Below are 16,264 nucleotides of genomic sequence, written 5' to 3'. Positions count from 1 at the left end.
TGTTCTCCTTTGCTTTGACAAAAGAAATGTGAGCTTCTTTAGTAAAATAGACAGCAGCACAGAAAGACTTAGATCCACCACACAGATTCAGGAATATAGGAATTAAATCAGTGATGGTAATATAACGTTGGTATTACACCACTTCCACAGCCCTTTCACCTCTGTCAAACTGCAAGTACAAGAAGGTTTCTTGCTAGATCTCCTAATTCAGACTGATATTTATTTGACTTAGTATGGTGAAGGGGAAAAAAATGCTAAACCTGGCACCATGCACAGCTTTATACTAGAAGATATTTTCTTTGCTTTTCCACATCTCCTCGTCCCAGTAACAACCAATGTACATTTAAATTTGCTGTATAGACCAAATGGGCCAACGACGACTCCATAGTTGGATGATCACTACACAAGTTGCTGTAAGGTGCTCCAACCCCTGACTGAATCAAAATGGATGCTACGGGCTCTCCTTGCCCAGTTCATGACTCTGCAACTGGCTGCTGGAAGTGACGTGGCACTAAAGCAGATGCTGGAAGCTCATATGATGGTTTATACCAGCTCAGCTGTGAGACTGTGGTGTCTGCCCATGCTTATTTCTCATACAAATGGGAATGTTATCTTCAGTTGGCTTTACAATCAATGGGAAAACAAAATACTGGTGAGCCCTGGTGATAACCAGTGATTAGACTGAGAGGGTCTTACAGAGTTCACATGGACTCTGCTACTTGCCTGTGTGGATTACTAGATTTGTTCCCTGGTTTCACTTGTGTATTTCATGGAAACATAGAATCATAGAATCTTTGGGTTGGAAGGGATCTTTAAAGGTCATCTAGCCCAACCCCCATGCAGCCAGCAGGAACATCTTCAACTAGATCAGGTTGCTCAGAGCCCAGTCCAACCTGGCCTGGAATGTTGTCAGGGACAGGGCATCTACCACCTCTCTGGGCAACCTGGGCCAGGGTTTCACCACCCTTGTTGTGAAAAATCTTCCTTATTTCTAGTCTAAGTCTACCCTCTTGTAGTTTAAAACCATTACCCCTTGTCCTATTGCAACAGGCTCTGCTAAAATGTCTGTCCCCATCTTTCTTCTAAGCCCACTTTAAGTACTGTCAGGCAATAAGGTCTCCCCGGAGCCTTCTCTTCTCCAGGCTGAACAACCCCAGCTCTCCCAGCCTGTCCTCACAGCTGAGCTGTTCCATCCCTCTGATCATTTCTGTGGCCTCCTCTGGACCTGCTCCAATAAGTCCATGCCTTTCCTGTGCTGAGGGCTCCAGAGCTGGACGGAGATGTTCAAACTGTAGTTTCTATTTCCCCTGCATGCCAGCAGCAGCCTCTAAAAGAGCAAACATAAAACTAAGGTCTTGCCTATACATCACAAGAAATAACAACTTGGTTGTTATTTAAAAGTCTGATAATTTATATCATGTTCCATAGTTTAAGCCCCAGGAAAGAGATAAAAGATGGGAATGAACATGGCTGGAGGTTTGCGCCATACCCTACAGATGAAAATTAGAGACCGAAAAACTTCCCTTTCTTTTTTTGCATCATTGCATCTAAATAATTAGCAATTTGAAGATAGTCTGAAAAATCCTTCTTGCCTAGAAAGAGTGGTAAAGAATATAAAAGCATACTGGATGTAGTCCACCTATGCAGATAACACTGACCATGGGAAACTAAGGTGAAATGGGAAGCACATTGAAAGATATCTCCAAATAAACTAAGACCAAACACCATAGGCACATTTTAAACAGAAAGATCGTCTGCTGCTGACAGCAGATGTCAGTACCTGGCAGCAGAAACAGTGCTGAATGTGGCTGGTCTTTGGCCATGCAAAGCTGTGTGCAGCATCAGCTTGGCTGCAGCCATGCTGATGCATGTTGTCTGCAAAAGGTCATTTTTCTAGTGTAGATGAGACCAAAATGAACAGTGTTGGTTCCCCTGTTTGCGAGCAAAGCAAGCTTGAAAAATCATGATTAGATGTTTTTGCACAGCAGTACTGGAAAATAAGCAAGACAAATGGCTCTGCTCCTTTCCCAGGTTTTACGGGATGACAGTTGAAGAGCCTACACCACCCTCCCAAGGGAACCTCGACCAAGCAGCCCCATCCTTCCCCAACCTGCTCCCCTCATTCTGCATGGCAAGGGTAGTTACAGCCAGAAATCAAAGGTGCCTCATGGCCTTTTCCTCTGTCATCCCACCTGCCTGCCTGTTCAGAAGGGAGGGGGAACACAGATGAAAAACTGAAGATGGAAGTGGCCTTAGCTATTCAGCACCCTGATGCAGGTTATAATTGATGGTTCTCTGTAGTCATGGGCAGAAGGCTGGGAGGGTCCAAGACTATGGGATGAATGTATTGATTTAGTGAAGAAAAAAGCAAATACAGACTCCAGCAGCTGGCACGAGGAAGGACATCCCATCGCACGGCGCCGAGTGTTGCGGGAAGTTATTCCTAACGAGTAACAGTGGGAAATCGCTTGAGCCAACGGTACATGGAATGCCTGCGCCTAGCTGCTGACCCTCCACAACAGCCTGTCTTGGACTAAACTCCATGTCACGGCAAGTTGTTACCTAAATGTCACAAATATGGAGTAAAATCTTGGGGGGAAATGAATTACAGCTTAAAGCTTGAAGAAAAGTTTTAGCGCAGATCAGCCACGGTCAGGAGGCCTTCAAGGGAGCAGAGCTGAATGGGGCAACATGAAACCCTGCAGGGTTTTCCCCATTTCTTCCCTAGGCTATTGCAAATGAGAGCTACTTGCTCCATCTATGGGTAAAAATTAGTACAGTCATAAGCTTTTGTTACGGAGGGCATAGTCTAACCACAAGATGTTCTCCAAGAAAATAAATTATTAAAACGAATAAAATATATGACAACCTTTCTGTATTGCATCTCACAGCCTTCTGAGAAAAATACTATCTGGTCCTTTATTATTGGAGCACCAGGAGCCCTCCTTATGGATTATTTTAAGCACCACAATTAATAGTATTGAATTTCAGAAGGAGAAAAATTACTAAGAGAAGAAAGAAATGTAAAACTTAATATTGAAAAACATTTCCTTCCTCAAATATAGTGCAAATTCACTGTGATTCAAATCTGACCACCAGCTTCAAGGTGTTCAAAAGCTGTGTAATTTTTGATTCAAAGTTCTGTAATCAACCTTTAATTCTGAGATAAATTTATCTTTTGATCCCATCCAACACAGCCCAAATCTTTAGGTCAATACAAATCTTTAATTTATTTAATCTGCTGTTAAAACTGGCAGCACCACCAATGTGTCATGAGCATTGCTGTTACTTGAACTGATGGTTTTGGAAGAGGAAGCAAGACTGGAAAATGCCCTGCTGTCCTTCAAATGGGGCATTCAGCTCCATGGAAAAAGTTACATTTTAATGACTTAGATTTCATATAACCATCTACTTTTAATAAAATATTTAGGGTACTTGATTTTAGCCTATCTGCAGGGGTAGCTCCCTAATTTCCACTCAATAAAATAAAGCTCTCCTCATTTATTTGTACATGTATTGGCTCTGAAGGGAGAGCTCATGCAGAAAAGTGTCATCTGAATTGTGTTTTCCTCATTGCAGGTCGTCCTCCTGTGTTTACTTTGGATCACCTCAGTTTGCTTTACTGACAGTAAATTTGTGCCACTTCTTTCTCTTGGCATTATACCTGTTCACGCAAACTGGCACACAAGAGAAATGCACTCCCATCGCAGCCAAGACTCAATAACGTCTTAGGGCATCAGGTCCCAAGTTGTTCCTTATGAAAGCAGTTCATGAAGTTTTGAGCAAACCTAAGACAAACTGGGAAGCAGTTCCACACCACCAATTTTCAAGTGACAGTGAAAAGCGTGAAACTTCAACTTGCACCTCTTCACTCACCCTTTGTTCCTGTTATCCCTGAAAAACATCTCGGAAATCATTGTCAGCTCTGGAGAAGCGTCCTGCTAGGTAGTGGTCACTCCACTTTACTCATTTTTTCATATACAGATTAAAATGTAATTAATTGCTCAATGTTCCACGGCTGCTCATGTGCCCACGCTATCGGGTAAAACCCAGTTACTGAGCTCTACATGTCATAGAGCCAAGTTTCAGCTTGCAGAAGGCACTTGGCTTTGGGAGGTGTAAGGCGGGCAGCGCTGAGTAGGACTGCATCTACCAAGCTTCATAGTGTGGGGGAGCAGCATTAACAAGGCATCTGCACCACCTCAAAGCCAAGCTTAATTCATCCCAAATCCATATTCAGTTTTCAATTATCAGTCTAATAGTGCTGTGTGAAGAAATTCTTAGACAAAAAGAAATTAAAAAGCCGAGAATTACATTTCAAAGCGCTTCTGTGGTCACCTTCCCAAACCGAAGGGGCTGCACCAGTGGCCAAGCACACACCTCATGCAAAATAAGCCCCTGTGGAGCCTCTGACAGGAGATGCTCGAGGTGGATTTGTTGCCTTTTCAAAGGTGGGATGCCGGATGCAAAGCCCCAACCTGCAGTTTACTGTTTTGAAGATGTACTTACAAAATATCTGAAGTGGGTGGCAGCCAAGTACACATTGTTGGAAGGTATTTTCCCTTTCAAGGCAAATCTTTTGTCAGATCAGAGCCGTGGGGTTACGACCAGATGCTGAACTAGGGTAACCACAGGGAAAAGACACAAAGATGAGCTTTTGGCTATTGCCCAAACAAGTGATACAATATTAAAGACGAGCAAAAGCTTTAAACTCGCAGCCTTAAGTGAAGGAAATGTTTTAAGCCTCATGTCTGCAAGTCATTTTCTGTTTTAATATTGTCCTACCCTAACCATTAATGCCCTTCCTAAGCTGCATATATTCAAAAGGCAAAATAACTTAGCTGGGAAAAGAGCAACTACATGTGAATAAAGTGCTGCGAATACCACACATAGCCTTTAAAATGAAAACAAGCTAGGGAGAAGTTGCTTCCAAGAAAAACAAGGAATATGCGGAGTAACAGGTTAGTCTGTGTTTTGAACAATGCGTGGGAGGAGGAAGTAGAGGGAAGATGGGGTATCGGAGTATGTTATTTAAAACAAAGACAGCATATATTTCCCCCACATACTGCTCCAAGATGATAGGGAAAGGAGTGTGGCACGGACCCATTTCAGGTAAAGTGGGGGACAAAAAAAACCCCCAAACCCTGTGAACTTTTACCTGGTGCTTTCTTTTAAATCACAGATTGCCTGGATAAAGTGCTGATTTCCTATAAATCCAAAGGGAAGGCTCCAGTGCAGAGTTTCCCAGAGCAGAGAAGCTGGGAGGGACCTCTGGAGGTCTCTGGTCCAACCCCTGCTCAAAGCAGGTCTTCAACTTTAGGGGTGCTCAGAGCCTTGTCCAGTCAACTTATTAAAATCTGCAAGGGCAGCAATTTCACAGCCCCTCTGGACCCCTGCTCCAATGCTGTATCACCCCCATTTGCTGGGCATCTCTGAGATGCCTGGGCACTGCCTTCTCCATTAGGTAACTGCAGACAGTAAAAAGGTCTTCTCCTCCTTCTTCTTTCTTCAGGGTGCTCCAGCCCCTGACCAACATAGTGGCCCTTTGCTGGACCAGTATGTCCCTGTCTCTCTTGTACTGGGAAGCCCAGAACTGGACCCAGCACTGCAGATGTGTCTCACCAGTACTGAGCAGAGGGGGAAGATGACTTCGCTTGACCTGCTGGTGATGATCCTCCTAGTGCAGCCCAGCACACAGTTAGTTTTAATTTTAATACTATTAACCCAGCACCAGCAGGGTTGTAAAGGCAGGCAAGCATGGCAAGTCCATCTGATTTCAATGCACTCACAGTTTCAGAACTGATAAAACAACCTAAGTCCCATTCACTTTGAACACAGGTATCCCAAGCTGCTTGAGAAAATGAGATTTTAATCACATAGGCTGTGACAACATTGAGCAGTGAAGCATTCATACACCTTCAGAAACATGAAGCCACATTCTGGTTCAACTCTTCTTCAGCGCAGCATCTGCGTAAAGGTCTGAGACACCTGGTCTGAGGAGTCCCTGAGAAGTCTTGTCACTCAGGAAATGCTGTTCAAGCCACAGAGACTTTGTTTTGAGTGGGATGTAACCAATTAACTTAGTGTTTTGTAATACATAGGGTTATTCTTTATTTGCAAAATAGCAGAATGCAAAAGTTTTGCTTGTGAAAAGCCAGATAATACAACAGAAATGCTAACCCATACATTTCCTGAAGGCCTGAAAAGGTTTTGTTAAATAAAATGAAATAAAATTTCATTAAATATAGTAAACCTTAAGAGTGTAATTAATTCATTTAGCACTGTTTAGCACATTCTGAATAAAATCTACTTTATAAAAGTTGAATATTAACTCTATCCCAGCTGAAGCCAGGACAACGTGGTAGTGAAGGGTATATATCTGCATTAGTCTCTCCGCAAAAGAGATAAATGATGTGAAACCACGTGATAAGAAATATTCCATTTTGCAAAAAGCTGCAGAATTGGAAGGGTTATCAATTTAAACACCCATTTTAATCATCACAACCTTTCCAAGAGGCTGTTCCTCCTGCCTTAAAAACACAAGACAATGAACACCCAAGCCCAGCGCAATTCCTGCAACCCCCTCTGGAGCAGCAGGGTCATGGGTATCTTCTGTTGGCTCAAAAATAGCATGGCCCCATTCCAAGCCGTTCCCGCGACAGTGATGTGACCTTATCAAAAGGATTTAGCTGACTACTGGAAGATTCCTTTATTTAATAGTCTGTTGTACCTAGCTAGGACTCAAACAGTGCTATTTGCTTGGATGTCTTGCCTCAAAATTCACAAGATGGCTTTGCTATGCAGTGTACATTGCTGGTATTCATGCAGCAGCAAGCCCTTCTCTGTGTATTTGACCAGCAGCGTACTGCCTATGCAATATTTAAACCTATGTGGAGTAGCACAAAGAGCTTAAATGAACTTATTGTGAGGCTTGAAAAAGAGGGGAGCATAAAAAGCATACTTGAACTTTAAGCAGACAAGAACAAATGTCCTTGAATAGAAACGATGCTTGGAGTTTAATTGAGTCCTTCAGAAACACTGACTCTCCTACTTTCCGTCTCCTGAAGGTGTTTTAGAGAGAGGCAAGAACGGGAAAAGATCCCATTTCAATCACACTGCAGCAGAACTTTAGATAAATATAAAGAAAAATCCTATATGGATTTATGTAGCTGTGCTGTTGTGCACAAAAGTCACTATGAAATTACTTGTTCTGATTAAAAGCAACATTTTTAAGGGAAATTCTGATAAGAAAAACAAGAAGGTCCCTCTATAATATTTAAAAGTCACTGAAAGCTATCAATACATTGCAGGAAACATATAGCCAAATGTACGTATAGGCATCACTAATTCTGCACCTACATTGTCACAGAAGATTTGACAATTTATCATTGAGTTATTTCTTCTCTTCATAAAAGGAAAACTCGCTGTGGTCTGACAGTCCAGTATTCCCAGTGGCAAGATACTATTCTTGTCTTTCCGCTGTAACTCTGTCCCCTTCCTATGGCCACTAACCCCTTGGGTAGACCAGGCTGGGTTTTGTAGACCAGCTCTGGGAGCCTTTATTCACCAAGACAATTTTACCATTGAAGTCTTTTCTCAATCCTGCTCATTTCTGAGTCCTAATAGTGTGTTAGCCCACAGGCTGAAGAGGCACAATTCATGCCTGATATAAAGCAGTCAAGTGCTCTGAACCATGGAGGTCTATGATGACTTTCATATTCTGGCAGAGGAGCTGAAACACTCCCTTAATGGTCATTTGATTGGAAACACGTATTTACTTCTATCCAGTAAAGCTCTTTTTTCCCCCCTACACTACAATACAGCAAAGAAATATCAATTTAAAAACAGCTGAAATTCGCTATGCAGTCCACAGAAGTGAGTCTCCCTTAGCTCCTGAGATGATGTCCTTTCTGTGCCCACCTCCACCACCAACCCCACAAACTCCTCCAGCACTTCTCCAGCCCCGGCACTGACATCCAGCTAGCCTCGGTGAAACCACCTAGAAAACTCCCAGTAATGTAGATACAGGATTTCTAAGCAAAGATTTGAAGTGTGATTTCCCTCCTCAGCCCTATGTAGGTGTCCGTGGCTCCGCAGAGATCATACCCTAATGGCCAGCATGTCAGAAACCCAAAACACATGGTCAGTGAAAGCGATAACGAACAATTAGCACATGCCTCATCTGCACTTACTTCACTACCGCAGGTAAAGAATGGGCCAAGCCCAGAGGTACTGTGTATCTTCCTGAAATAACATGAGCAATTTCTTACTTTTTCTTGATCTGGAGAAAAACTTGATGCCCCCAGGAGAGGTAGACGGGTTAGAATTGGGGGAGGACTCTTTGGAGGAGGACCTGAAGATCCCACTGAAGCTCATCCGGCGTGGGGAGCGTGGGGGAGACTCCTGGTAGGGGAAGGGGAACACTGTTTTGGGTGAGCCGGGGCTATGTTTGGATCTCACAGGGGCAGAAACGGGGCTGGAAGGTCGGTTCTGGAGCCCTTTTGAGAAAAGGCTTTTTGAAGGACTGCCGGCAGAGTAGCTTTCTTCCACCTAAGGAGGAGAGAAAATGGAAGAAAAAAGAAAAATCACCATTAATTCAGTTCAGCTTGGGCCATCAGGATCTCTGAACTTGTCTCAACACAGTCAACTCCTGTTTATTGGGGTGGTGGATTAGCCAGACCTCACCTTCCCCAGCGCCTGCCTGCACTGACACACAGATGTGTGTGTGCCACCTCTCTGGGCTCCATGCTGCCCCTTTGCTCTTAATGACACCCTGAATTTCACAAAAGATTTCAACATGTGAGCATACATTTTATTACCACACATACAATGCAGGATTTTTTTTACTGCTTTGATTTGCCACACATCCCTCTTCCTTCCCTGGACAACTGAAAGATAACTGGCAATGAAATTATTTAAGGCAATGAATGATCACCATTAAGGAAACCCAGAGCCTCAAAGTCTTCCTCCTGAATTTAAGCACCCATCTACAGTACTGAAATCTCCATCGCACGACGCGACACAGCACAGTGCATAAGTTCCCAAGCGCCTGACAGGTCTCTACGACACCAGCCACAACCACAACTGTGGGATTGCAATTCCAGTCCCAAAAATAGAGGAACCATTTTAGAGTGATGACATTCCTGCTAATTACCCCGTCCCGAGCTTGGGTATGACCTTTCTAGCAGCTGTATCTCTTTTGGGACCCGTGCTGGCTTTCCAGCTAGCGGGAATATCTGTGCACAACACAGCACTGCACTGTGCGGGCTTGCCCAGTGAGGGGGGATAAAAATCCAGAAAAACAAACATAAAAAAGAAGCAAAGATGACATTCTCTCCACATACAATTAACAGAAGCTGACCCAAAACCTCTGGTGGGATTTGCCTGGACTATATGTAGAGTTTACTTCCTTCTGAATGCACAAAGTACTTCTGTGGGTATGAGGCTGCTTTTTTAGCTGGGGGCTTTTTTCATGAATGAAGGGTTCTGTTCCGGGCAAAAGGCAGCAGTGGGTTGCAACTTCTACCTGCGAAGATGCCACCCGATGTGTGTCAGTCTAGTTAGGTACGGGCATTGTTGCCATGGGAGTCATTGCAGGGGAAAACAGCATTCTTCATTAGGATGACTTAAATGAAAGAAGAGATGAATGAAAGCTGTATGCCCTCCTTTGGGTCAGTGAAGGACTTGTACATATGAATCCAGCTAAAAATGGTCATCTGAGTTTTAACACACATATGCAATTAACTCCTTCTTCAAAATAATATTTAGCCACAGCTCCAAAACATTTGTAGAAATACATATGAGCAGCACGATGGCCAAATAACTGCCCCCTCCGTAACCCAGGATCCCTGTTCTTTGCAATCCTTGCTGTCTCCCACACATGCACTTTGGACCAGCCCCTCTTTCCACTTGGGATGGAACAGAGCTGGAATGGGTCCTGCTCCATGGGAATTGCAGAAGGGCCTGCAGAGAGCATGGTGTCCCACCTGGGAAGGTTTCTAACCTAAAAAGCAAGTGGCACTTGGTCTGGAGGATTGACACAAATAGCGTGGGTCACTAGGAGGGGCATGGAGATGCACCAGCATGGCACAGCTCTGGACAGCCAACGAATTCTGGACTGTGCTCCTCAGCACAGCACAGAGATGTCTGGCAGGACACACAACTGCTTTTTGTACCTGCACACTCATATTTGACAGCATGGACAAAAATACCTCAAAAATATACTTGTCCTTTTGCAGAAGAATTAGAAGAGCAGTTGCCCTCAAGGGGAAATTTTGGGAAAGGATAAATCAATTCTAACTGAAGCACTGGGTACAAAACACTCTGACAGTATCTATCAGAGAAGAAAAAAAATAGTGTTTCAAGCTTAATGCAGTGGCCTGAGCCTCAGGTTTGCCTCCCAGCTTTGTCATGGATTCTGTGTGCAATCTTGAAAACTCCTTTCATATTACACATCTATTCTCCCAGGAGGACCATATCTCCTTTATTCCCACTCTAAGTCCTCTGGCACACAGACCGTCTCCTGGTGAGTATTTATCAAGAATAATAGGGCACAATCTCTTGACTGAGACCTAGAATAATAACCATGCTATAAGTAAATTAATAAACAAATAGCACTTTTGTCATGGGTAAATAGTCCCAAAGTGGTAGCTTTTTCATAAAAGCTCATTAACTTTACTAAAATGTCATCTATAAATCATCTGAGACTACTTATACATTGTTCTCTTCACAAGTACATAGTCCGGGAAACAACCAAGCAGAGCAACAGCACCTCCTTTTGCATTGCTATTTAAAGAGATCTGTTGCCAAATCTACTGCCTGCAAGTGGGGAGTAAGAATATTTTCAAGTTCATTTTAATCATAATACAGATCTGCCACTACGACTGTAATTTAGGACTGTATCCAGGGTGGTGATTTCATTATAATTTTTCCTAAAGTGACAAGCCGTGACATTTGTAAAGCTAAGAGAAGGATGTCATTCTGGAGCCACCCTTAATATTTCATGTTATATTTTTTGCATGGTTGGTTGGTTGTAACGACACAGTGATAGGAGACACTTTTAAAGACTACGGTATCCTCACATGCTAAAGCAATTCTAGAAATGTAAAATGTCAAGCAACAATTTGTCAAATGACATCAGTATTCCCTCGTACGCACAAGTCAGACCTGAAAGCAAACTGTTCTCAAATTCTGAGCAGAAGCAGCAGGATGTTTTTATTTATTGCAATCGCAACCAGCGGCTTTCTCTCCATTGCATCAGGCAGATGAATTAGCTAATTGTCAGAGCACCAGGGGCACTCTGCTAAATACACATGTGCATGCTACTAAAACAAAGGAAATTACTACATCGAATTCTTCCCCAGCCACTCTACACATTAATTACACACAGGTTACACCCACCATCAAAGCAGATAAATACCTGTGATTTTGCTTTGGAAATTATAACAGGATTGCTTTCTCAGAATATTATTTGAGGCTAATGGATTGCGAGTTTTAAAAGATGATTAGGTACTTCTATGAGTCAAATCAGCAGCACCAACAGTCATCACAGCATATATAAAAGTCACAAGGTAATGTTAATTTTCATGCTTCAGCTGGGAACATTCCGCTGCGGAATAAACCCCACCATCCTATGCAGACTTGCTGTGATGACTCCAGCAGTGGTGCAGGAAGTGAGTTACACAGCTAGATGGATCATCAGCCTGTTCTTCAGGCTATTTGGACTCATTTCCTGAAGCTATGACAGGCAGGTGGGCACAAAACTCCCACATTTACTTTGGAAAGATAACTATTCCTCCAACTGAGCTGTAGCAGCAAAAAAAAGTATTTCACCTTGGTTTCTCACAAGTAACACTTTTACATCAGTTTGTGTTGGTCCAGTAAAAGCAGTAAGTTGGAGTGGGCAGAAATATGAAACACACCTAATAAATGCACGTGGTTATATGGCTCATTTGACCCTGACTGGATTATTGGCCTTTTGGAGATAAGGAATCCCAACACAATGAAATCACAATACAAATCAATGCTCAGATAAGGTCTAATCAAACAAATTGAAAAATTCCTCTAAGTATGAAAACTGTTCACCTAATTAAAAAAAAAAACCAACCCAACCAACCACCAAAAAATCATTCCCTGTGTTGACTTTGTGCAGAGCATATATGGGATCTTTGAGCTCTATGCCTAACCTTGGATTCCTTAAACCTTAAAACTGGTTATCTTGGAGAGAAATGTCAGCTCCTGACCATATGTCTGCAGAGGAATAGGGCTGAACTAGCAGCTCAGTAATAGTGCCAGTGCAGCCCTACATTCAGCCTACGGCAGCATGCTCCCTGGTGAGGTTAAGCAACCAAGCAGAGCCCTGTGCTACATCAGATGTGCTGTTTCTAGCAACTGATTTTGCTTGTTCAAAGCTAAACCAGCTACCTTGCATAGCACTGAGTAAACATATCCTAAAATGCTGTAAGACACTATGAGTTTTCATGTTTTGGAGCACAAAAAGATACTCAGCTGGGGACCAGGGAGGGGCTTTGCACTGTTGTAGACACCAAAATATCTTAGGCAGGTTTCTAAAATAAATCCAGAACTGGCCACTGTTGAAAATAAAGCAACAAAACAAGATGTTGTCTTGCAGTGCTTGGCATCTGGCAGACTTTCTTTCAATTTTTTTGAATGAAACGTAAAGTGATAGCATGACACTTGCCTCAAGCTGGACAGCTCTGAAAGATTTCAACTCAAGAAACAGCATCCTGAAAGTCGCCCTGGTCGTTTCACCCGGATGCACAGATCTTTCCCTTCTTCCTAATCTCTTCCTCCTTTCTCACAGCTATACACATTAATGGCTCAGACCCATCCTGTGAGGGACCAGCAGACCCACATCTTCATTTTCAACAGACAAACTCCTAGATGACAGAATTCCAACATAAATCACTACCAGTCCCAGACTACCCCATGCCAGTGAATGAAACAGCTGGACACAGGCTCAAATCATCGAGCAGTGGCCCATACAGCTTCCCTGCTCACTCATGATCTGATGAGGATTTGGGTGTGCCATGAGCACTCCCCAGGTGCCGCTTGGTCTTGGGGAAAGCATAAGCCAGAGACAGTCGAGGTTGCATGTGGCCACCCTGCTCTAGAGGGTGCACGAATTTGGGTCTACAACAGGACTGTGCCCAAGCCCGTCATCTCCAGGCCAAGGGAAGCGTCCCTGACCTCTTTTATTTATTGCTACTGTTGACAAATCCCAAGTGAACAACGTTGTATCTTGTGTTGTTAAGAATTATCCATCCTGAAGATCATTCAGGTCTTCCTGTATAAGGTCCTTTCTGATGACAAAAAAGCCTCTCTCTGCATCATCAACATATTTGGTTAGCATGCTTCTATTTTTCACCTCAGCCTTACTAGCAAAGACCAGTCCAAGGACTGAGCCTGGGGAAACCCCACCAGTTCTGTCCCTCCACCCCACAGTCATCCTTTCAATACCAGCCAGTCATCTTTCCCTTCAATTATTTGAGCTACTATAGACTAGAGAACTGGACAATCACCAACCATACGAAATTTAACAAGAGCAAGTGCTGGATTCTCCACCTGGGGTGGTGTAATTGGGGGATGAGAGGCTGGAAAGCAGCCCCATGGAAAGAGATTTGGGAGTTTGGGTTGACAGCAAGTTGAATATGAGTTAACAGTGTGCCCTGGCAGCCAAAATGGCCAACCATCTTCTGGGGTGCATCAAGCACAGCATAGCAAGGTCAAGGGAGGTGACTGTCCCGTTCTACACTGCACTGGTGTGGCCCGACCTTGAGTACTGAGTGCAGTTTCAGGCACCTCAATATAAGAAGGACATCAGACTATTACGGTGCGTTCAAGGAGCATCTGAACGACGGTCTTAGTCATATGGTTTAGTTTTAGGTAGTCCTGTGAGGAGTAGGGAGTTGGACTTGATGATCTTTATGGGTCCCTTCCAACTCGAGATATTCTATGATTCTATTTTCTTACCTGATGTGCAATTCCTCATCTTATTTTACATGAAAGATTAAAGTGCACTACATTTAATCACTACCATATGATAATGCCCAACACAATGTGCTAAGAGACCAAACTATTCATGCTTCACCACAAACTAGTCTCTCATCATCCACACACCATCCAACTTAGTCCTGCCTCTTCTCACTCACAGACAGTTTTCCCAGTCTTGTTGTTTTCTTTCCCATGCTTTGTATTGAAAATCTGATCCCTCCATTTTACCAAATAAAGTCCTATCTAAGAAGCCATTTCTGCTCCCAACCAAGAAATTAAGGACCACTTAACTGCAGGGAAGATAAGTATCCTGCTAAAGCGACCTTGCCAAAAAAATGGATGAGCTGTGCTGAGAAGACCCTGACCATGAACAGAGACTGTGTCAGAGCTGGGGAAACCCAGGCACTGGTGTCCCTGCCACAGCATCTCTTCGCAGCCATCTCCTCTGCTCCCCTGCCAGGGTGCTCCAGCAATGGGCCCTTTCTTGGGCACACAGCCTTCCCCAGAGGATGCTCTCCCTGAAAAATCTCTGGCACTGGTTTAGGAGAATTTAGATTAATTTTTCAGAACAGTGTGAAAACAAACCTGTCTGTAATATGAATGAGCTCAAGCTAAACAGCTTTTCAAAATGCTTCTGAATTTAAGTGAAAGTTATTAAATGCTCCTGAGCTCTGCTCCTTTTTCTCCAACTCCAAATAGTTAGGACATTTGAGCTCTGTTTGCTTTTACAGCAATGAGTTATTTGACCTTTATTTTGAAGGCAAATAACAGAAAAGGAATTGCCTCCCACCATCATTGACAGGGACAGTAAACACAGTTAGAGACGATACAGCAGATAGATGTCTGCACTTGTTTCCTGCCCTTCCACTGAATCTCAATAAAAAAGCCCTTTGATAAAGTTAATTGGATGATTCTCTGATTCTGCTGGAATAAAAGAGCTCACAGAAACACAAGAGCTGACTTCATTAGACTGAAAGGTAATGAAGGACTTACTCTCCCAGGCACCATATGGTCACACTCACCACCATTAGTTCCCTTGGTTCTGCATGAGCAGTAACAATTGAGATGACAACGTATTTTACAGGATCAGAGATGTCACTTCCCAAAACTAAAGTACAATGACACTTCCCCAAATTAAAATACAATGGGATGCGGCTGGCTGCTCTGGCAGGCTCCGAGAGCTCTGCACTGCTGTATGGACGATCGGGGTTAGGTTCCCAGCAGCGAGAAGGGCTGCTTAAGGCAGGATCAGACTTGAGGAAAGGTAAAAGCAGGGCTGGCTCTCAGTCCACCTCCTAACCCTTAACTGCATTTATTTTGAAGCAGCGGATGGGAAGGAGCTGTGCATATGGCAGTGCAGCATTTGGCACATGTGTCCTTGTCCTGAGGCTCGCTGCATCCACTGCAGGTGCCCTGTGCCAAGGCTGCGGCACCATCTGGGACGCACTCCCCACCCTCACTGCTCACAAAGAAATGGATAATTAAAAGACTGGGACAAAAGAAATCAAAAGGAGATTTATTATCCAGTGAAGGGGGGGCTAAAAATGGCATGTTTTTTGCTTCTCCGTCCTGCTCCAGGGGTTGCTCGTGCAGTTCCTATGAGTCACTGGACAAAACAAAACCAATGCTGGGACCTGAAGCAGGACAAAGCACTCCTCAGAGTCCTTCAATATTTGAGTCACTTCTCAGATGTTTTCTGATCCTAGTTCATCAATGCCTTCCTGCATTACTTTTAAAAGAACTGTGAGTCAGTGCCAAAGGCGGTCGTAATAAAACCTCTACTTTTCACCCAATTCTTTTGTTCGTACGGCCAAAAAACAAACTAATCTGTAAACCAGCATGTCACATCCAGAATCCATGTAGAGCTGATTACCTACAGCTATTCTCAAAATGTAATCAAAGCTTTGTGAAAGACTTCCCAAAAGTAAAGTCTGCATTATTTGCTCCTATGTGTTACCAATCACAATTTGGCCAAACCGAGATAGGCTGTTTGTTTGCAAAATATGCTTTAAGTGATTCAGGTCATTCTGCATAGGAGAGTTTCCTGCTCAGAATTTACCACTCTCTTCCCCTACTTTTGTAGGAATTACAAATTGTGTCAGTAATGAGTCTGTATTTCTTTAAAGTCACTGATAAAGTACAATATAGTATAGCAACAGAGTGTTTTGTCTGCCTAGAAACAAAATTTTCCACTGATGAGTCTCAATTTATTTTATCGGCCAGGTTTTTATTTATTTAATAGGTGCTATGT

At 43.3% G+C, this 16,264-nt stretch overlaps 1 protein-coding gene across 2 annotated transcripts in view; it reads right to left on the bottom strand.

The window, feature by feature from the left end:
• The window catches only part of PRKAG2 (protein kinase AMP-activated non-catalytic subunit gamma 2), a gene marked incomplete at its 5' end in the record, with an annotated part of 237,177 nt that overhangs the window by 140,366 nt on the left and 80,547 nt on the right, over positions 1-16,264 (bottom strand). For both annotated transcript variants that reach the window (XM_081996735.1, XM_081996736.1), the window contains one exon: positions 8,271-8,550. In XM_081996735.1, coding sequence (XP_081852861.1) covers positions 8,271-8,550 — 280 coding nt within the window. The remainder of the gene's footprint in view (positions 1-8,270; positions 8,551-16,264) is intronic.

The sequence above is a fragment of the Phaethon aethereus genome (assembly GCF_964289735.1).
Source record: "Phaethon aethereus genome assembly, chromosome: 2".
In the NCBI taxonomy this organism is placed as follows: domain Eukaryota; kingdom Metazoa; phylum Chordata; class Aves; order Phaethontiformes; family Phaethontidae; genus Phaethon; species Phaethon aethereus.
This window is presented reverse-complemented; position numbering and strand designations above follow the sequence as displayed.